This window comes from Petaurus breviceps, unplaced genomic scaffold (genome assembly GCF_028583685.1).
Source record: "Petaurus breviceps papuanus isolate PSGF00001 unplaced genomic scaffold, PetGlider_PUasm1.0 138, whole genome shotgun sequence".
Classification (NCBI taxonomy): Eukaryota; Metazoa; Chordata; class Mammalia; order Diprotodontia; family Petauridae; genus Petaurus; species Petaurus breviceps.
Genome location: NW_027185694.1, coordinates 20769007 through 20791715, shown reverse-complemented (window position 1 = coordinate 20791715; position 22709 = coordinate 20769007). Strand labels below are relative to the sequence as shown.

At 47.1% G+C, this 22709-nt stretch overlaps 1 protein-coding gene across 7 annotated transcripts; it reads right to left on the bottom strand.

Annotated features, from left to right (window-relative positions):
* Nucleotides 1–884: 884 nt before the first annotated feature.
* SRRM2 (serine/arginine repetitive matrix 2) lies at nucleotides 885–20084 on the bottom strand. 7 transcript variants are annotated; one of them, XM_069107353.1, is made up of 15 exons: nucleotides 19625–20076; nucleotides 15745–16015; nucleotides 14872–14979; nucleotides 14349–14513; nucleotides 14066–14143; nucleotides 13539–13601; nucleotides 13423–13455; nucleotides 12198–12248; nucleotides 11915–12007; nucleotides 11007–11223; nucleotides 3692–10626; nucleotides 2492–2782; nucleotides 2118–2231; nucleotides 1861–1971; nucleotides 885–1494 (listed from the first exon to the last, which is right to left on the bottom strand). In XM_069107353.1, the coding sequence occupies exons 2-15, from the start codon at nucleotides 15984–15986 to the stop codon at nucleotides 1485–1487; spliced, it is 8511 nt and encodes a 2836-aa protein (XP_068963454.1). In that variant the 5' UTR covers nucleotides 15987–16015; nucleotides 19625–20076; the 3' UTR covers nucleotides 885–1484. The 7 variants fall into 7 exon arrangements, with proteins under 7 accessions (XP_068963454.1, XP_068963452.1, XP_068963459.1 ...); XM_069107351.1 differs by having other exon boundaries at nucleotides 19633–20076; XM_069107358.1 differs by having other exon boundaries at nucleotides 1861–1968; nucleotides 19633–20076.
* Between the last annotated feature and the right edge of the window lie 2625 nt (nucleotides 20085–22709).

The window sequence follows — 22709 nt, the reverse complement described above, 5'->3', positions numbered from 1 at the left end:
GGACCAACATGTTAGCACAGCATACTTTATATATATATATACTGGGAGGTGCATACTTAAAATTGTTCACTGATGAGATATCAAATAAAATCAAATTTTGATTTTAAAATCAATTTTGATAAAATCAAAATTGACTGCTGTTCTAGAGTAGCTCTGAAAAGTAAAGTGGAAAAAGCATGGGATGAGCTAAGTAAACAGCAGCACGACAAGCCAGGGAGTTATGTGACCTTTCCGCTGGATCATCATTCAAATGGGAATAGTTAATATATGTGAACATTTCACATCCACCTCACAGGAGGTTTTTGTGTTTTCTCCCCTAAGACTTTCAATGACAAGTTAACAAGGTACCTTAAATTATCTACCTATTAAGAAGTCTACATTTAGACCACATCCCACTTCCCTCTAATCTATTATGCTATGGTCCTACAGTTTTAGTTCTACCCTCCTAGAATAGCAGTTTTAATTATTCCATATGGCAGACCCTCAAAACCATTTAATAAAGCACTGACAATATAAAATTTTATCCTGTCATCCAAACCATCAGCATCTTGTTTGTGGTTTACAAGAACTGCCTCCTGGTAAAGGAAAAGAGGGCGGAGAAGAGTAATAAAATCACCAAGAGCTATGACCAAAAGGCTTGTAATTTCTTTCTGTCCAGCAGGGGGGGAACAAACCACCCAGAGCACTTCAGACCAGCACTTTCAAAAAAATGCAACCCCCTATGATAGGGATATTAGTCATTAGTCATTAGTCATTAGTCACAGTATGGAAGGGATAGAGATTCTGGCTTCTCTTTCCCATCATCCTTCCCTGCTGAATAACCCAGATATTCAGCCCTTTCACCTTCACTTTCAATAGCAAATAAATAGACCCCCACACCCAGCTCCTGCATTTCTCATTTTTATTCGACAGAAAAAGTCGCTCTCGCTGTACAGATTAAAAAAAAACCAAAATGCCTTTAAGAAACGTGAAGAAAAGTTGGGGGGAGGGGCCCATGGCCAATCTGGGGGGAGGGGGGCGGCACATGGAGCTAACCAACTCATTCCAATCTAACCCTGCCCCCCCAGGGAGCTTGCCTATAGTCCCCTCCACCCAAGTTCCAAACCATCAACCCCTGGTAAACTCAGGAGTCTGAGAGGGGTAAGAGGGCAGCAGCTCCCTCCTGTCATGGTGAACTCAAAGGTTGGGGAACCCCAAAACTGTACCTTTCCCTACTCATACCCTCCCACCCCAAACCCCCCAAAACACGTGAACCAGGAAAAAACTCACAGAGATCAACATTTCACAGGAACAAAGGAAAAAAAAAACAAAAATTAAAGGGGGGGAGGGGAAGAAAGGGGACCTCCCCCCAAGATGCTGCCAGAGTTCAAAGGAGAGGGAGGCAGATGGGGGTCCCCATCCCCTGCGGCTCTGTTAGGGAGATAAGAGGGGTGCTCCCTGTGGCTCCAGGACTTGGGGTATGATGTGATTTCCCCAAAAAGGAACTATGGAGACCTGTAAGAGAAATGAGAGATACTGAGTTCAAATCCCACCTTCTACTTATATTCACTATGAAAGTCATCAGTGGAAAAGATAAGAAAATTGTTTTGGATAGATACTAAAAACAGAAAGAAAGATATTCCCTGAGGCTTAAGAACAAAGACAACTAGGTACATTGGAAAGAGCCCTGGACTGGGTCAGTCAAGAATCAAAACACTTGAACTTTAGACCCAAATCTATCACTAAGGTCTATAACCCTTGATTAAGCAAATTCTTTTCCCATCCTGAATCTCTCATCTATAAAGTGAAAAAGTCAGACTAAGGTTTCTTCCAACTCTGACAACCTATGATTCAAGAGAACCCTTCCCCATCTGTGCACACCTGGAGGAGCGATGACGGACAGGTCGAGGGCTGGGTGTCTCTCTCCTACGCTTGTGGCCTGGGGAGCGGCTATCCCCACGTGGGCCCCGTCGAGATCCCCGCTCACTGCTACTGTAATACAAAACAAGATAGTAAGACATACTTGGCACTACTGGTTCATATAGTAAGTCTTCCAAACCTGGAGATATGGAGAAAGGGAATAGTGGAGTCCATTGGCACACTATTGGGAGGCAGTAATAAAAAACACAAATTCCTACCTATGCTGGTCCCGCGGAGAGGGCTGTGGTGAAGGGCGGCGGCGCTCAGCAGGTGAGTAGCTAAGGGAACGGGAATCCCTAAGGGAATCTATGGGCTTCCTGGGGCTTCGGGATCTAAGGGGGAATAGAGGAGTCATCCAAGGCCCCCTCCCTAACACTTCTGTTTTCTCTCTAAGCACCTATATTGCTATAACCAGACACCAGTACTAAATCTCCTTCCATATAGTATATTAATGACATTTATTAAAAAAAAAAAACTTGGAACCTGGGCAACCTGACTCCAATGTTCCCACTCACCCATACCCCCAACACAGATTAAGGAGGGAGCTGGTATCCCAGGGTAGGTTGGGTCTGAAAACCTAAGCAGTACTCACCTCCTCTCCCCAGGGGACGGCTTCTTAGGACTTGCAGGTTTGGGCAAAGCCTGGGGACCAGGCTTGGCAGGGGAAGGAGAAGAGGAGGAAGAAGAGGAAGATGAAGAAGAGGAAGAGGAGGAAGAGGATGAAGAGGAAGAGGAAGAGGAGGAAGAGGAAGAGGAAGAAGATGAAGAAGATGAAGAGCTGGAGCTGGAGCTACTAGAGCGCCGTTTCCGCTTGGCTGGGGTAGGCTCCAGGGGGCGCCCCTCTCGGACAGCCTCCTTGGGGGCTGGGGAGGGGCTAGGGACCCTGTGAGAAAAAGATTTTTTTATCAGATGGAGAAGTGCCCAACCCCAACCCTACCTTATTTGGCCTAGAGGAATGGCAGTGGAGGGGTAACTGAACGGACTTCAGTCTCCCCAAGTGTTTATTCTCTGAAGAACAGTGAGCTGGTATCCTCCAACCTCTGCTAATGTAAGCACAAAGTTGGAGCACCACAGCACAACAGAGAAAAGGTTAAACCTCAAGATTTCCCTGACAGAGGAATCCAAGAACCTGGCTCAGGTGTGGAAGGCTGGGTTATCTCCTTCCTTGGAAAGAGGGAAGCCCTTGTGTGTATGGGCTGGGGGAGGGGCTGGCCTGCCTAGAGGCAGGGAGATGGATAGGATGACCTCTGAAGATCCTTCCAGCCCAGGGAGTTCCTCTTGAGGTCTAACTGCCATCCCTCCTGCTGCAAATTTAAGTCCATTTCCTCTAGTTCTGTCCTCTGTAGAGATGGAAAACTATCATTACCCTCGAGAGAGTAAACCTTTGGAAACTTTGTGTACCTCCCACCACCCCACCTTAAGGATCAAGTTTCCCCCATCTCCACAGAGCCAAGACCCTCCTCCCTTGCATTGCTTACCCTCCCCCTTAGGAGAACAGAGATTCAGAGCTGGAAGGGACCTTAAAATGTCATCTAGTCCCAACTTCATTTTAAATAAGGGAACAGGCCTAGATAAACTGCTTTGACCAGAATCATATAGGTAGTTAAATAAGAGACCCAAAATTTGAACCCAAGCTAACTAAATCCAGCACTCTCCAACACTTTCTGCCCTCCCCAACATTATTTCCAGACTTTCAATTTAACCAATCATTAAGTGTATAATACATGGAAAAAAGTAAGAAACTTTTAATAAATGCCCTTCCCCTTCCTCCCTAAAGCCAATCTTTTCTCACCTTTTCAGTGCCACCTCAGGTTGACATGGGAGGCTAGAGGCCTCTGAGTCGCTGGAGCTAGATCCAGAGGATGATGAGGAGGACGAGGAGGATGAGGAGGATGAGGAGCTAGATGATGATGAGGATGAAGAAGAGCTCCTCCGCTCCTTGGCAGGCTGCAAGCTGGCCAGTGGGGAGGAAGGCAGCTGGGAACCAGCTGCAGAAATTGGTTCTGCACCATCAGAGCAAAGTCCCCCAGAAGCAGGACCAGACAGGGTGCCATTATGATCACCAGCAGGAGGCATGGTCTTTGCCACCATAGCAGGGGGTTGGGGCTGAGACCCTCCTAGAGGATGGGTCTGGGTAGACAAAGAATGGAGTTGGTCTGAAACAACAGGTGGTAGGGGGGACCTAGCCCGATCCTGAGGTGGAGGAAGAACAGACTGAGAAGGAGCTAGGGCCATTCGAGAGGTAAGGGGGGGAGGAGGAGGAGAGCCAGCACGCTCAGAAGCCATTCTAGATTGGCTTGGGGCAGAGGGTGGGGTTCTAGAGCCTGGGATTCCAGGTGGGGTTCTAGAACGGGCTCGCTCAAGATGTGGTGGTGAGGTTCTGCCACTGACTCGGTCATACGCAGAGAGAGCCATCCTTGAAGGGGTAAGGTTTGCCCCTGACAATGCCGGTGGCATTCTAGAGCCAGCAAGGCTTGCAGGTGTCAGACCTGGTGGTGTTCTAGAGCTCGCAAGGTTCACAGATGCTGGAGCATGAGCAGTCCGGGGACCCACGAGGCCTGCAGATGCTGGGGCTTGTGGTGTTCTAGAACCTGCATAGTTTGCCGCAGCTGGTGGAGTGCCTGAGCCTGCAAGACTCAATGCTGCTAGAGCAGCAGGGGTTCTAGCTCCAGCCAGGTTCACAGCTGCTGTAGCGGCAGGTGTTCTGGGATCGGCAAGGTTCACAGCAGAGGGTGCCACTGGTGTTCTGGGGCTGGCTAGATTCATGGCTGCTGCAGCTGCAGGTGTTCTAGATTCAGCTAGGTTCACAGCTGGTGGCATAGCTGATGTTCTAGCTCCGGCAAGAGTCATGGCTGCTGCTGAAGCAGCAGGTATTCTACTAGCAAGGTTTGCAGCTGGAGCCGTTCTAAGGCTCATAAGGGGGACCGGGGCTGGAACTTGAGCCATTCTGGCAGCCAGGCTTGCAGCTGACATAGAGGGAGGTGGTCGAGCTGTGCCAAGGCTAATGGCTGTCAAGGCAAGGGCAATTCTAGACTGAGCATGGTTTTCTGCCACAGAGGGGGTTCTAGGGTGATCAGGAATTCTAGGTCCAGGTCCATCAAGCATAGAGGCACCAGCTTGTTGCAGAACAGATAATGGTGTTCTAGAGCTCCCCAAGGCCCCAGAAATGCCAGAGCATTCAAGCATTCCAGGGGGAGTCCTACAGCGATCTAGAGGAGTTGGTGAGATGCTAGGGCGACTGAAACAGCTCATTCTTGAGCTGTTAAGTGCCACAGGGGGAGTTCTGGAGCCAGAATGATTCCGGGTTGCTGGAGGAGTGGCAGAGCGAGAACGATCAGAGGAACTTCCAGATGCAGAACGCCGTCGAATGGCTGGAGGAGACCGAGTTAGAGAACGCTTGCCACGAGCTCCTCGTGGAGTACGAGATCTGGAACGCCGGCGGATAGCTGGCGGTGAACGACTTCGAGAACGCTTGCGAGTTAACAGAGGTGTCCGAGACCTGGAGCGGCGCCGAATAACTGGAGGTGTTCGAGATCGAGACCGACGCCGAGTAACTGGAGAGGTTCGTGAACGGGATCTCCTCCGAGTCACTGGAGAAGTACGTGAACGAGACCTTCTACGAGTCACTGGAGATGTTCTGGACCTTGATCTCCTGCGAGTGATTGGTGAGGTCCTGCTTCTAGATCGCCTTCTAGTCACAGGGGGTGTTCTAGATCGGGACCGCCTGCGAGTCACTGGTGGAGTTCTAGACCGTGACCGCCTGCGATTTGCTGGTGTTCTGGATCTTGATCGGCGGCGAGTTACTGGTGGTGTTCTAGAACGGGACCTTCTACGATTAACTGGTGATGCTCTAGACCGAGATCTTCGTCGAGTAACTGGGGACGTTCTGGACCTTGACCTCCTACGACTAACTGGTGAGGTCCGAGATCTTGACCTCCTCCGGGTGACTGGAGGTGTCCTTGATCTAGACCGCCGATGAGTAGCTGGAGAAGCTCGAGACCGAGAGCGATTCCAAGGAGCTGGTGATGTTCGAGAACGAGAGCGCTTACGGCTAGTGGGGGGTGTTCGAGAACGTCCCCGCCGACGCCGGGATGATGTCCTAGAACTCTCCTGTCGGGTGGGTGACTGAGAATAACCAGAGCCCCCTCGCCGTCGACGGGTAAGACGAGACCTCGAACGACTCCGCTGCCTTCTCCTTGAAGTTGATTGTGATGAACCAGATCTGTCTCGACGACGAGTTGTTCTAGTCTTCTCCCGTCTTGAGCGGGAACGGGAACGCTGGAGTCCCCGAGGCTTTGGTGATGGAGAACGGCCTCTTCTTGAAGCTGTCTTAGCCCTTGGTGAGGAGCCTGACCGCCGACGACGTGAGGACCTTGACTTTTCAGCTGGTTCTGGGGACGAAACTGACGGGCTTCGGTGGCGTCTTGGAGGGGTCCTAGAGCGAGCTGCTGGAGAAGATGAAGCAGACCGACTTCGACGTGAAAGTCTGGCCTTCCTAGTCAGCTCAGGTGAAGACCGGGAACTACGACGCCGAGGTGGTGTACGAGACTTTGCCTTAGGCTCTGGAGAGGACCTAGAGCTTCTGCGAGGAGTTCTGGATTTTGGTTGGTGCTCTGGAGAAGACTCAGAACTGCTGCTCCCTGCAGGTGAAGGTCCTCTCCCTTTACTGGCTGGGGATGAACCTGATCGGCTTCGCCTAAGAAGAGTCCGAGGTGCAGCAACTTTGGGTTCAGGAGAGGACTCTGAGCCACTCTGGTCCCTGGGTGAAGCTCTTGGCTTATCATTGACTTCTGGAGAAGAAACAGATCTACTGCGTCTAGGAACTAGTCGAGGTTTGCTGTCAGCTTCTGGAGATGATCCAGAGCGACTCCTTTGCCTAACTGGAGTTTGAGTTATACCTTTGGGTTCTGGAGAAGAATCAGATTCACTTCTTCCCTGGGGAGGTGTTCTGGGTTTCACATCAAGTTCTGGAGAAGAACTAGAGCTTTGTCTAAGTGGAGTTCTAGGAACACCCTTGTGTTCAATTGAAGATTCTGACCCACTTCTTTCTCTCTGGGGTGTCAGACATTTGTGGTTCAGGTCTGGGGATGATCCAGAGTGACTCCCTTTTCTGGTTGGTGTATCAAGCATTTTTGATTCTGGGGAGGAATCTGATCCACTCCTTCCCCTTGAAGGTGTTCTTGGTATATCTTTGATTCCTGGTGAAGAACCACAGTGGCTCTGTCTTGAGGGACTCCCGGACCCATCTTTCAGTCCTGGAGAAGACCCAGACCTGCTCCTCCTAGATGGGGTTCTAGGTATACCTTTGAGTTCTGGAGAAGATCCAGATCCACTTCTTCCTCTTAAGGGTGTATCAGGTGCACCATCAAATCCACAAGGTGACCGAGGAATACTCTGAATTGAAAACAGTCTGGATTTCTCTATTTCAGGAGATGACTCAGAACTGCTGTGCCTAGGTGTTCTAGACTGCTCATTTATGGCGAGACATGGACCTGACCCAAGTTGACTTAGGGAAGCAACTGATAAATCCTCAACTTCAGGGGATAAGGCAGGTTTAATTTCTGGAATGATGCTTGTTCTGAGTTCTGAAGGAGATCCAGTACTTTGTTGTTTGAATATAGTATTATGTAGTTCTTTGTGCTCTGGAGACTGTGACACCACAGTCCAGGCTTGGGTCACTGCCGGAATGTCCACCACATCTAAAGAAGTCTGTGGCAGAATCTGTCCAAGAGGCACAGCAAGGCTTTCTTTTATTTCTGGAGATGTTTCAGAAATGCTTCCAGCTACATCTTTAAGTTCTGGAGATAAATGAGGCAAGCTTTGTATTTCAAATTTCTCTACCACTTCCGCAGATACCTCAATGTGATGTGGCCTGGGTAGTACGGTATCTCTCTCTTTGACTTCTGGAGATGACTCTGAACCATTTCTTTCCCTTGGAGGGCTTCTACATATGTCTTTTTGCATTGGTGAGGACTCAGGGCTACCTTGAACTGAAGGAGGTCTAGATTTATCCTTTGCTCCTGGAGATGTGTCAGAGAGAGTCTGCCTAGGGGGTGAACCAGCTTTCTCTTTTGGTTCTGGAGAGGATCCAGAGCTACCGAGTCTTGGAGGAGATTTAGAATCCATTCTAGGACATGATGAAAACTCAGACCTAGAATTGTTCTGCTGTGGAGGTGGTGTTGCAGATTTCATCTTAGGACTTGAAGATTCTGCTCTCTGTCTTGATAAAGTTATGGACACTTCAGGACTAGGAGATGAGGATCTAGACCGGCTGCCCCTAGGGGGTGTCTGGGATGCCCTTTTCAAAGATGGAGAAGATTCAGAGCAGCTAGGTTTTAACAATGTTCTAGCTATCTCTTCAGGACTTGGTGAAGATGAATCTGATTCGTGACCTGGTGGAGTTGGAGATTTTCCTTTTGGCTGTGGAGAGCTAGAGCCTGATCTACTTATTGGTGGTGTTCTAGGCTTCACTTTGGGACAAGGGGAGTGAGACCCAGAGTGACTCAGATTTGGTGAGGTTTTTGATTTATTCTGTGGGCATGGTGAACTTGATCGAGAATGGCTTTGCCTTGGTGGTGACTTAGACTTTGCTTTGGGACACGGTGAAGTGGACCCTGAGTGACTTTCTCTTGGTGGTGTTTTAGATTTTACTTTGGTATCAGGTGAAGAGGACCGAGAATGGCTCTGTCTTGGGGGTGTTCTAGACTTCACCTTGGGGCAGGGAGATCTTGATTTGCTTTGCCTTGGTGGTGTTCTAGAAGTCACTCTACTAGGGCTTGGAGAGGAAGATGCAGAATGGCTACGCCTTGGTGGAGTTCTAGATTTCACACTGGGACGTGGGGAAGATCCAGACCTGCTACGTCTTGGAGACGCCCTAGATTTAACCTTCAGGTGGGGAGAAGAACCAGAATGACTACATCTTGATGGAGTCCTAGATTTTACTTCAGGTCCAGGAAAAGAACTAGAGCGGCTACGTCTTGGAGTTCTTGATTCTCCTTTGGCATGAGGTGAAGAACCAGATCTGCTTCGCCTTGGGGGTGTCCTAGATCTTGCATTTGTCACAGGGCTTGATCCAGAATTCTGTTTGGGGGGAGTTCCAGATTTTCCTTTGGGGAGTGGAGAACCTGATTGGCTTCGCCTTGTTGGTGTTCTAGATTTCCTCTTTGGACATGGAGAAGACCCGGAACGACTTCGTCGTGGTGTTCTAGATTTCTGCTTTGGGGGTGAGGATCCAGATCGGCTTCTCCGGGGTGGTGTCCTAGATTTAACTTGAGGACGTGGAGAGGAACCAGACCTACTTCGCCTAGGAGGAGTTCTAGACTTTGCTTTAGGGCGGGGAGATGATCCTGACCGACTTCGTCTGGGTGGTGTCCTAGATTTAAGTTTAGGACGTGGAGAAGATCCAGAGCGGCTTCGCCTCAAAGATAGGTGAGATTTTGCTTTGGGCCGTGGTGACGAAAGAGACCGGCTACGCCTCAAGGAAACACGAGACTTTTTCATTTCTGGACTGGAATTAGATCTGCTTCTTCTCTGCGATGTTCTTGATTTGTTTTTCCGTTCTGATGATGAGCCAGATCGTCCCCTTCTCTGTGGTGTCCTAGAATGAGATCTTCCACGTCGGACTGGGGTTCTAGTACGAGATCTCCCTCGTCTTGCTGGGGTTCTGGAACGAGATCTCCCTCGTCTCGCTGGGGTCCTGGACCGGGATCTACCACGCCTGGCAGGGGTCCTAGAACGGGACCTTCCACCCCGTCTAGCTGGGGTCCTAGAACGAGACCTTCCACCTCGTCTAGCTGGTGTTCTGGAACGGGACCTGCCACCTCGCCTGGCTGGTGACCTGGTACGAGATCTCCTTCGTACTGGCGATCTGGTACGAGACCTTCGTCTAGCAGGTGTTCTGGAACGAGACCTACCACGACGAGCTGGAGTTCTAGAGCGAGACCTCCGTCTGGCAGGTGTCCTAGAGCGAGACCTCCGTCTGGCAGGTGTCCGGGAGCGAGATCTACCCCTTCGAGCTGGTGTTCTAGACCGAGATCTTCCCCGGGTAGCCAGGGATCTAGAGCGTGACCTGCCTCGTCTTGCTGCTGACCTAGATCTTCCTCGCCTCTGAGCATTTCTGCTTCTAGACCAGCCAGGCCGTTGAGGAGACCTGGAGCGGCCACGCCTCTGGGGACTTCTAGAGCGCCCCCATCGCTGTGGAGACCGTGACCTACGCCACTGGGGGGTTCTAGATCGAGAACGGCCCCTCTTGTTAGGGGTCCGGGACCGTGATCGTCCCCTTCGGGTAGTGGCAGGGCTGCGAGACCTTCCCACCCTACGAGTGGGGGTATGGGATCTTGATTTGTCCCGCTTTGCACGTCCCCGTGAACGGCTGCTCTTGGTTGTGGGGGAAGGAGAAAGCTCCCGGCGAGGGGCAGGAGCTGGTGCAGGTTTGGGGGGACTTTCAGGTGAGGAACTGCCATGTCGGGGAGCTTTGGCTGGTTGAGGAGATGCTGGGCAGCTTTCTGAGGAAGAGGACCGGGTAGGTTTCTCAGGAGACTTAGGGGGTGAGTGACCCCGGGATGGGGAGGGTTCAGCTGAGGGCTTCACTGGCTCCTGACTCTGGGGAGTTGCTGCAGGGGGTTCCGGGGAACTGCGATTTCGCTCAGCAAGGAGCGGGGTAGGGGCAGGTCGATCTATGCCTGTGTTGCTCCTCTCCGGGGAGGGGCTAGCTCGGGTTGCAGATTTCTGGGATTAGAAGAAAAAGTAGGGATGGGAATGCATAAACAACAAAATTTCAGAACATGCTTTCTGAAGAAACCGTTTTTCCCTACCATCCTACATGTCCCTATAGCTAATCACTTCTCTCCTGTAAGCTATAACCTTACATTTGTATACAATATGAAAAATTAAAGCATATAAAATTTTATATTTCAAAGTATTACTTTTATTCAGTCTTACCTCATTAGTCCTTAACTCCCAATTCTATCAGATCCTGATCCCCTTAATAATTTTCATCCCACATGTCCACTGCAAACTTCAAGAATTCAAACCCACTCATTTCTTACAATTCCTATATCCACTTTCTAAATCCTAGAACTTCAATGATAATTTCATTTAGGACTCACCTCCTTCTTGTCTTTTTCTTTTTCCTTATCTTTGTCCTCATGAGGACTGCTGGACCGCTGGGTAGGAGGCGGCAGCTCAGGGCTGTGGGTCCGCTCTGTGCTGATGGCAGCAGACTCCCTGGGTGGAGCATCTCCCTCTCCATGACGACGTGTAGCAGGAGAGGAGCTACGATGAGTCAAGGTGGCTGTACGGGGTTTAGCTGCAGCACTTCTAGACCTATGTGAGGAATTTGGGGAAGGGGAGAAAATGGAGAATCAGCTAGTGGGAGAAGAGAAGGCCCCCTCCCAATCTCCCTCTTCATCTACCCATACTTCTTTGACCATATTACCTATTTTCTCAAGTTTTCTCCTAACCTTTTTATTACTCTAAACACAAGATTCAACCTATTTTCAAACTGGAAATCAATTCTTCCCTGGCTTAAAGTAACTACCTTATTTCCCAATACAATCCCTCCCTTAGACCCTTTATTTAACCCCCCCAGACCATACCCACCACCTGGGGATGGCTTCCCCATACCCTCCACCCATTCCACTCCCTACCCCCCAACTCATTTCATAACTCACCTCAGAGCCCACCTCCTCCAGGAAGCCTTCCCTGTTTAAGCAGGCCAGGGTAAGGATTCCTTCCTCCCCCAGGGAAAAGCTGACAACCACCACCCCCCCTAGCCTGGCAGTCCATATACATCAGAACAAAAACAAAAAAATAACAAAATAAAAACAACAAAAAGAGAAGGGGATATGTATATGTCTGTCCATCCTGTCGCTTTAGCCTGTCAGCTCCTAGAGGGCAGGGACCGTGTCTTCGGAATGCTCTGTGCAGCGCCTAGCACACCGTGGGCGCTCAATAAATATTAAATTAATTAACCCATTAGACCCATTCCCTCCCTTCCTCTTGGACCACCCCTTACCGACTGCGGGAGGTGTCAGAAGATGAGGCGGAGTCAGCTGAGGTTGAACGATGACCCCGACGGCTCTTTGGAGCAGGTGATGCACTTCGAGACCTGAATAAGAAGGGGATATGAGCAAGGTCAAGAATATTGATTTTCCTACTGTGGTACCTTGGCTCTGGACCTCTCAAATCAGGTGTCCATCCACCAACACCATTACTCACAAATCACGCAAAAGCATTCAGATAATATTGACTATAAGTTCCTCCAAACTCCTTTCTCTCTCTAATCATAATCAACTCACCGTTTCCTTTTCTTGTCCTTTGATTTGCGTTTGCTCTTTGGAGTAGGTGATCTGAGAATACAAACAAGGAAATTAAAAAGAGAATTAAAAAAAAATACTAGACAGAAACTGGAAACAGTTTACTGAGAGTCTGGAGATTGAAGAGCTAAAAGGCTCCACTAAGTCAAAGGATATGAACAGGCAGTTTTCTGAGAAATTAAAGATATCTATAAGCACATGAAGAAATGTTCTAAATCACTACTGATTAGAGAAATGCAAATCAAAACAACTCTGAGGTACCACATCTCACCAGTTAGATTGGCTAAGATGACAAAACAGGAAAATGACAAATGCTGTAGAGGGAGGATGTGGGCAAATTGGAACACTAATGCATTGCTGGTGGAGTTGTGAAGTGATCCAACCTTTCTGGAGAGCAATCTGGAATTATGCCCAAAGGGCTATAAATAATTTCATACATTTTGACATTTTGACCCAGCAATACCACTCCTAGGGTTATATCCCAAAGTGGGAGGAAGACCCATATGTACAAAAATATTTATAGCAGCTCTTTTTTGTGATGGCAAAGAATTGGAAATTAAGGGTGTACCCATCAATTGGGGAATGGCTGAACAAGTTGTGGTATATGCATGTTATGGAATACTATTGTGCTATAAGAAACGAGGACCAGATGGACTTCATATTTACCTGGAGAGGCTTATACAAACTGATGCTGAGTGGGAAGAGTAGAACCAGGAGAAATTTGTACACAATTACAGACTGTATGTGTGATAACCAACTTTGATAGACTGGACTCTTCTCAGCAATGCAGTGATATAAGTCAATCCCAAAAGACTCATAATGGAGAGAAATATGTACATCCAGAGAAAGAACTAGAAAGAACTGAGTCGTATCCAGATTGAAGCAAACTACCTGATCTTTTTCCTTTTATTGTTTGGTTTTATGTCCTCTACCATTTTTCATTCCATCTGCTACAATCCATCTTTATAACCTGACTAATGTATAATGTGTAAGTATTTACATATCCTGTGCTTGACTGTATGCCGCCATGGCGGGAAGGGGAGGGAGGGGGACAAAATGTGAAACTCAAGGAATTGAATCTTGTAAACTAAAAGTAAACAATAAAAAAAAGGAAAACTAAAAATAAAAGGCTCCATTGAAAGACACCTAAAAAAAGAATAAAGCCCATGCCACCAGATACCCCTACAAAAAAAAGATGAGTTCTCACCTATGCTTCCGTTTCTTGGACTCAGACTCTGACCTTCAAGTAGAAACATAAAAATTAACATCTTTTTCAAGGTTTTTTCATAGTCCCCAATCATGTCAAATGCCCAGAATTCATACCTGTGTTTCTTCTTCTTCGAACTCTTTTTTCTCTCCCTTCGAGGAGAACTACTCTCTGATCTGCTAAAAATGTATTCAGAAGCAAAGTCACTGGATGGGTCACTTTCAATATTCTGCCATGATCCACCCTCCCCATTCACACTTCCCCAAAAAAAACACCTTTTCAATGATCTCTGGTCTACTTGTACCTTCTAATTCTCAAAGAAAAAAGAAACCCCTAAATACTTCATAAATACTAAATCAATACTACACATCCCTGATATCCTGCCTATTAGTTCTAGCTGAAAAAAATCTCCAGCCTTTGATCTCCTTTCATAAACAAAAACACCCCCACTTTAATGGGGTCCCAACTTTATGGGAGAAATGCAAATACTTTTTTTCTAGTTCAGCCTATAAAGACTAAACTTGACACCACTAAACATCTTGTCTCTAGAGCTCAGGGTCACTGATAAACACACCTAATTCCACAGCACAATTATAAGCTGTCCCTGACTATCCCTAAAGTCATCTTTTTCAACATAACTCACCGGCCTCTGTCTTTCTTCTTTTTCTTCTTCTTTTGTTTTGGGGTAGGAGATCGTGAGCTACTAGACTCCCGAACAAGACTAGAAAATACAGAAAGAAAGTAAAGTTAACAGGGGCAATTGTCTGGGTCACTTTTATCTCAGGAGAAAAACCGGCTCCTAGATCAAAACACAAGGATTTGAGAAAGAATATTCTCCAAGCAAAAACAAGGCAGAATACCTGGGCTTAGAGAAAAAGAAATAGACATAAATGCAGTCTAATATATGATCATTGTATTCTGAGTACCTGTATGGTTTAGGAGGTTCTGGAGCTGGCTGCTTGGCCTCTCGAGCCCGACGCTGAGGGTCAAAGGAGCTACCATCAACATAGGAGTCACTGATACCAAAGGCAGCACGGAGCCGCTCATTCTTTTTCTCATTTAATTCTGCCAGCTGGTGAGTCTCAGTTACTCTGCAGAGAAAGAATCAAGGTCAAAGGTTGTACTGAAGCAAAGCTGGGACTGGTAGCCTGGGGAGGTTGGGAACAAAGGGCAAAGAAAGAGAAAGCACCACAATGTACGCAAAGGGGATCTAGAAAAAGACAGACAGGGTAATTGACTAAAGAAAAAGAGAAAGAACAAGGCACTCTTACAATACATGCAAAGGGTAATGGCACAGAGAGGAGCTTAGTAGGTACAGGAAAAGCAGGACCAGTAAGAGACTGGAAGGATAGAGTGGAGTACAAGAGAAGTCAAGTTTGGCGATAGATATGAAGATAAGCACAGAGGTGTAATGGCTGGAAAAAGCACAATAGGAACAAAAACACTCACACAGGCCTCTGCCCTGGGGTCTCCTCTTTGCCCCCAGGGTTCACATCTTTTTCCAGCAACATGAGTCTGAAGGTCGCCACTTTCTCTTGGATCTGTTGTTCCTCGTACCTGCAGCACAAACTCCCCTGATTAGAAGTTGACAAGACATCCCCCCTTGGTCCCTTTGTCCTCCAAAAGGGTCTGAGTATCCCTCATACACACACCCTTTCCTCTCCACACATACAAACCTTGCACTCTCTCTGCCACCCAAAGGATCCTGATCCCCAAATGTCCATCTAACTATACTCTCCAAGTTTCTCAATCTATAAGTGCTCCCCCCATGCCTACAATTTTCCATTCACCACCCAGGTCCAAATTCTATCTAATCTGTCCCTCTCTTCCCTTCATACTCCTGTCCTGTCAGTGTTCCATTTAACTCTAGGCCCCTTCAGTTTTCCCTACATCTTTCCTGACTTTGTAGCTATCCCTAAGATTTGTTCCAATTCCTACCCCAAACCTAGCCACCTTCCTAGACTGTTTTAAATTAAAGCAAAACCTGCCTATCCTCTGCTGGTTTTATTTTGTCCCCTAATGCCCTTTATTCCCCACAAACTCTTCCTAATAATCAATTAAAAAATTCAGCTCCCCATTCTATTATCTTCCCTGTTCCCAATACTCCGTAATACCACAACTCTTCCATCATCTCCCCAACATTTGCAACTTGTCACTTAACTCTTCCCAGTACTTGTTCTCTTTTCTACTTATTTCCCCAACTCCTTTTTACATCCTTTTCAACCAATTCTAAGCCTCCTGCATTCTACTTCAGTCTCACTCCCAGCTCCCTCCTGCTCTTCAATCACTCAGCCCTTAGCTCTCCCCCAGCCCTCCCCTCACCCCTGCTCTTCCATCATCTCTTCCAGCTCGAGGCATCGCAGCTCGACGCGCCGCTTGCGCTCGTGGTCCAGGATGTCAGGGTTAGGCCGCTTCACCAGGGCAGCCTCCAGGCGCCGCAGTTCTTCCTCGCCCTTGTAGTCAGGCCGCTCGCCCCTCCGACCCCGCACCAGGGACAGGTTGCGCTGGACGTAGCCGTTGGTGCCGCTGCCCCGGGGCGTCGGCAGCCCGATCCCGTTGTACATGGCCCCGTGCCCAGGGGGCACCACCGCTCCTGAAGGCGAGCGGGGAGACACGGGTCAGGCCCCTGACCCCACACTAACCACCACCCACATAAAGTCCCTGTTTTTCTTTCATCCCTATTGTTTCTTTCTCTATAACATCCATAGAAGAACCTCACCACCTCTAAAGCTTCTATACTTCCTCTACTCTCATTATTTGCCTTTTTTTTCCAGAACAGCCTTTCCTTCGCCCTTCTTGTACTAGCTCTTCCCCAAAATTTCATCCTGAGACAGCCTCCCCCAACCCTCTATTCTCCTAAATTCTCAATGGTCCTGATCCATTCCAGACTGCCATTTCTGTCCCATTCCTCCACAACCAACAGAGACCCATATTCTTCTAATCTTATCGCTCCTTTATAACTGCCTCTGGTTTCAGTACCCACAACCAACACTCACTAACTCCACCTTTAGTAGCTGACTATGGCCTCCAGAAGAGGGCACCACATACACAAGGCATAAATTTCAGAGGCACAAAACCTTCCCACCCCCAAGTCACCAAGGGCCCTTCAAAAATGTAAGCTGAGGCCTGAACAGGGATTCACAACAACACAAAGTTATCTTGCAAGAGGCTCAAGGTTCCAGAAAATCAAGTAGACTAAATCATTACTGGGATAAACTGAAATGCTCTGTGTAGTCCCAGACAAGAACTAAAGGCCAACACCCACATGAAATACAGTACTGGAAAAGGTACTACTCTTTCAGGAAAGATCACCCCTCTTACCACCCACCATTTTCACATTCAGAGACTTTTACTGCCTCCCAGTATGTCATATTCCTAAACCAAACACTTGTAATTTCTTACTCAATTTTCTACTTAACTTTCTTCACATGGAATCCTACCTATGACTCAAAAACATAGTCTGCCCCCCAGTTTTTCCCCCCAAAATACCAATTACCTTAATTTCTCTTCTACCTTTTCTAACATTCTTGGCTCATCCCTTCTTAATCAGAACATTCTTTTCCTATACATTCATTCCCAAAATATCCCCAGTTATTCCTATCGCTCACTACTGAAGAGTATTTTAATCCTATAACCACCTACTGAAATCACTGTCCCCTACCTCTTACCCACCTCAAACTTCTGACCTATCATACTGTTCTTTCCCTGGCATCACCTTCCTCCTACCACATTTCCCTGTCACATGCCCCCTCCCTTAAATTGTTTTCCTGTATATCTTTTCTCTCTCCCCCTCTTTCCAAAATGTCCTAAAGAGAAAAGATCAAAGAAGAGAAATCCTAAGTAGAAAAAAGGTATAGCTCCAAGTAGAGAGGAAAAAGTGAGAAGACTAGGGTAGAAAAAAGGGAACTAAATAAAAAGAACTGTAGATAATATAGGCTAGAATAGCAGCCTGGGAAAAGCTGGAAAGATGTAAAGGATAGTATGTACTGAAGAGATTTCAAAGCGTTAAGACTTGGTTCAAGAATTCTACTTGCTCTGAAAAAAGGGGCAACCTACAAGGGCCTGGGTTTTTTCTTGCCCCCATAGGCCTTAATGAAAAGCACAAAAAATGAAAGATTATAAAACCAGAACAAAGAAAAAAGGAGAAGCAAGGCAAGTGAAAACAGGAGAAAAAGAACAGGAAAACTTTAAGTGAAAAGTTTCCCCAGTAGTCCAGAATCCCATCCTGTCACCTGCCTGTGTCTCCCCTCACTCCTCAAAATCCCAAACCCTCTTTTCCCCTTTCACTCTCATTTCCACTTCTTTCCCAAGGTCCTGTAGTTGTTCTCAAAATGTTCAACCTATTCACTCACCCACACTTCCATACCACTTCACCCAAACTCCCTTCCATTCCCCTAGAGAGGGAAAAACCAAGTGACTTCTATTTCAAGAAATAGTGGAAGAGAATCACTGGGAAAGGGAAAACTGTAAAAGGAAGCCCTGGGGGAACAGTGCTCAGAAAAGGGTGGGAGGGTGTAAGAAAAGACTACAGGGTTAGGGGCAGTGGGAGTGTGGGAGGACATACAGAAAACATTTTTATGAATCTAAAGGCTTTAGGTATGGTGGAGGGACTTTATGGAAAAAGGTAGGAAGGAGTCACTGTAGGGAATCTCTCAAGGGAGCCACAGGAAAAAAAAGATTTAGAAGCCAGTAATTGAAGGTAACAATAAAGGACTACAAAAAGGGGATCTACAAGTAAAGGACTAACAGGGAAAAGAAGAGGTTACTACACTACATGAAGAGGGCCTGGGCAAATGACATATGAATTAGTTTTAGAGCTAGAGAAAACCTGTTAAAGTTGGGAAAAATCTGATCCCAACAGCAGTAAGGAGCTATTAAAATGACACTAAACAATTATAATGGAGAGTAGTAACTCAGGAAAATAACTGGGCATGTAATGAAAGGGAATCCACAATCAAGTTAGAGAGGAACCTCAGAATTCATCTAATCCATCCCCTCATTTTAGAAATGGGGAAAACTGAGATGGAAAGACAAGTGACTCATCCAAGGTCACACAACTAGTCTTAGAAACCCAGGTTTCCCAACTTGGTCTCCATTGTCATTCCTATTCTCAGGGAGATATTGATTCAGGGAGACATCAGATTGTGAGCTCCTTGCGGGCACAGACTCTTTTGCTTCCTTTTATACCCCCATAATTTAGCACATTGTCTGGCACACAGTGGCTGATTTATAGCCAAAATAGGAGGGAAGAGAAGTAATCTTCACACACAGCTATACATGTTTTTGTCTGCCTCCTTTTTGGGCATTTATAGCAGTTTAAGGCAGAGGCTTTCCAGTTCACATTTTTTAGAACGCTTTGGAGTACCCACTACAAAAGGCTACCAATATACATTTTTGGTAATCATACGGGAAAAGGAAGAAATCCTTTAAAATGCAGATGAAGAGGTAAAACAGGTTTGGGAAATGCTGGGTAATAGAAGAGGGCAAGATCAGGGGCCAATAACAAACATAATGGATAGCACAGATAGCAAGCGGCTGGCGGGGAAAGAAAAGACTAAGAATTAAGAGGAACGCTGGGAAAGGGAAGAGGACATGCGAGTAGGCCGGGTGGGAGGGGGTCAAGGGCCCAAGGGAAGGCCGAAGGGGTCACAATCCCCGGTGAAGGAGCTGAGCAGTAAAATAAGCCGAGGAGAGCGTCGTCGGAGTTGGCCTACTATGGAGTACCCTGGCTCCCCCACCGGAAGGTGCAGGGGAACACGAATTTTTTCCTTTTGAAAGGGAAGGGTTTGGCCACGGGTCGAGTCACAGACATACAGTTCTCCACAACTGGCACGTGGAACGGGAAAGGGGGTTAGTTACAGAAGCGCGCACCCTTCCCTCGAGTCTCAGTCACCCCCCCCCCCATATCCCTTCCCCCGCGCGCGCGCGCGCGCGCGAGACCGCGTTCGGTTGGCGACGCGCGCCGCAGCCGAAGGGGAGGGGGGTGGGGGAAAGAGGAGTACGCGCGCCAGGGTCGGCTACCAGAAAAGGGGGAAGTGAGGAGATAAAAAAAGACTGAAAAAGAGTAGCGAAGGAATAAGCACGAACGCGAGGCAGAAAACGCGCGTGCGCGTGTGCGGCCTGGTCGGTTCTCCGCGCGCCTGGCCTCGCGCCGGGGCCACCGCGCGGCCGCCCCTCCCCCCACCGCCCGGCTCTCTCTCACCCGCTCACCCGCCGCCGACGACTCCTCCTCCGCCTCCGCCCGCCGGGTCGGGGAGGGGGGCAGTTCTTCCGCAACTGCTTTGCGGGGTCCTGAGTTCTCCGGGGACTGGAGTCGCTGCCTCGCCTTGCCTCCTCTTCTGCCTTGCCACAGCCGCCACCGCCTCCTCGCTTCCTCGGGGGCCGCAGCGGGCTCCGACTGCGCCACTCGCACCCCGCCTGGGCCGCGCTGCACGTCAGCACGACTAACGAGACGTCAGCACGCACGCACGTCGCGGGGATCGCCGGGAAGCGTAGTGTCGGAGGCCTTCTTCCCACGCTCTTCCCACTGGTTCTTCGCGCAGTCGCAAGCCTCCAGGCTTTTTTCTTTATTTACCCCCACATACCCCTATCCCTGCAAACTTTAACATCGCGATGCCTTGAGGGAAGTGTAGTCCCTTGAGCATGTACGTCTGCTTAATACCGGCAGGAACTCACTGCGACTCCCATCGTGCACTACGGGGTTGGGAGGTGCAGGCAGTAAGGAAAGCAGCGGAAATGTATTCTGGAGGCTGGCCACTGGGGGGAAAGGGAGTATTGTATTAACGCCACATCAATAGGATGCCCATAAGGCATTGAGAAGACCTAAACCACAGTTCCTCTAACCCCAGGGGAATTCTGGGAGTCGTAGTTTCAGAGGGGAGAGGAAATTTGTGTATTAGCAGCACTCCAGGAGCAGAGGGGGGATGGGGCTTGCTATTTTGTCTGTCGCCATTTTGAGAGGCGATGGCCAGACTCTAGTCGACCCTTACCCATAATTCACTTGGGTGAAATGTTTATGGGAAAGGTCTACAAACAAATCCAGGGCGTACTTGATGAAAATAATGGAGAACATGCAGCATGGTTTTTTTTTTTTCTACAGCAGTCTACATAATTAGGGAAGTGTCTCACTGACCCATTGCGCTTAGATAACCACAGCCCCGCAGCTCACCCCCAATAGTTTTCTGTATGTCATTCAGGCAGCCTAGTGCAGTACATAAAATCCTTCCTTTAACACTTACTCATTGTGTGACCTTGACAGTCACTTCTAGTCTGAGCCTCATTTCCTAATATATAAAAGGAGTGATCATACCTTCAGGCTTCCACTAAAGTCCTATTTTATGCCATATCAAACATCACCCTGGGTTCTCAAAGGCACAAAGAGCGATCTGACATGTCCCAATAAGGTATAAAAGCTTTGAGTAAACTGTAGTTGCGTGTTGTCTGCAGACTAGCCTAGCTGCCTTCTTCACCTGCAAGCTGATGAATTTTTTTGGCCACAGGAACTCTGGAAATCTATTTATGAGAGCTTATGATCTGCTTCAATAGAATGAGTATCCACACAAAATTAAAGATCCTTGATATTGATAACAAGTATTAAATACCCATTAAAGGGCGGTTAAGAAAAATCTTAAAGTGATATAGAAATGTGAGTTGTCATCATTTCACACAGAAGAAAAACAGTGGAAGTGCTACTGTTACATAAGGGTCAATTTTTAAAGATACCTCAAAGAGAGAAAGAATGGAAAAGACTGGGGTGGTATCATTACCCAAAAAGATGATCAAGAAATATCATCAGCTATTCAATTCAACAGACATTTATTAAGTGCCTACTATGTGCAGGGTACTACCCTAGATGCTGAGAACACAAGGACAAAAATGAAATTACTTTCCCATCTCTATAAAATATGAGAACTATACACGTTTAGATGGTATCCTTAATTTAAAAAAAATAGAAGGGAACAAAGAAGCTCTATTGAACAATTTTATACTGTAGATTTCATCTTCACAGTCACAAAGTTGACTGAAAAGTGCTGAGAATTCAAGAACCCACTTTGTCTATTGTTGATACAAAAAAAGCATAAATTCTGTTTTCTTATAAGGAGTGCCCTCAGCACATGTTAAGAATATGATTCCTTAACAAATACCATATATAAGTATTAATATCAAACAAGTCATAAAACAGAGTGATAGTTGTTCACTAAAATGGGTTTTCTGCTCTTACTAAGGAGATTCTGTACAGAGTCTAGAAAAGGTATTCCCTATAGATGGTGAACTCCTCCAGATGCTCCTGCATGGAGATAAAATTGTGCTGGAGTACATGGTGTTTGAGTTGATCTTTAAAAACATGGGTAGGAAGCTAAAGGTAAAGAAGCAGAAAGAAGATATTCCAAGTAGGGAAGCAAAAGTATTGTAAAGAGGGGGAGAAAGAATATCCAGTTTGAAGTGAATTAAGTTTATAGAAAACTGATAAGATATGAGTTGGAAGGGAACTTGGAAGCACATTAATCTACCCTCCTTCCCCAGTTTGCAGATGAGGAAACTAAGACCTAAAGAGATTAAGTGGGGCAGGTAGGTGGCGCAGTGAATAGACCACCAGCCCTTGAAGTTAGGAGTACCTGAATTCAAATCCAGCCTCAGACACTTAACTAAAAAAAAAAAAAACACACACAAACTAGCCATGTAACCTTGGGCAAGTCACTTAACCCCAACTGCCTTCCAAAAAAAAGAGAGAGAGATTAAGTGATTTGTCCAAGGTACTCCAGGAAGTTATTAAATGGCAAAACCAGGTTTCAAACTCAGGTTTCTTAATTCCAAATCCGACAGTAAATCCATCCACCATGTTCTCACACTATATAAAACTGAAAAGATAGTGTCACCAGATTGTAGAGGACCTTGAATGATAGGCAAATGGGTTTGAACTTTGATCATTCAAGAGAAAACCTCTGAAAATTCATTTTCATAGTGTTTTTATGTTTTACAATACACTTTCCTCCCAAAAAATCCTGTGAGGTAGTTGATACATGTATGATTATCCCCATTTTACAGATAAGGAAACTGAGACTCAAAGGCCTAAATAACTTTAAAAATTCACATAGTAAGTAGTAAGAGCTTGATATAAATCTAAGGCTTATAACAGTCACTTTTATGGACTATGGGGTCCCTGAGACCAGGAATCATGTCTTAAATTTATCTCTGTAGAGTACCCTGTACTTATTACAATACCCTCTACATGATAGGGCTTAATAAATGTTTGTTGAATTGAAAGTTCAACTGGGAATGAGAAAGTC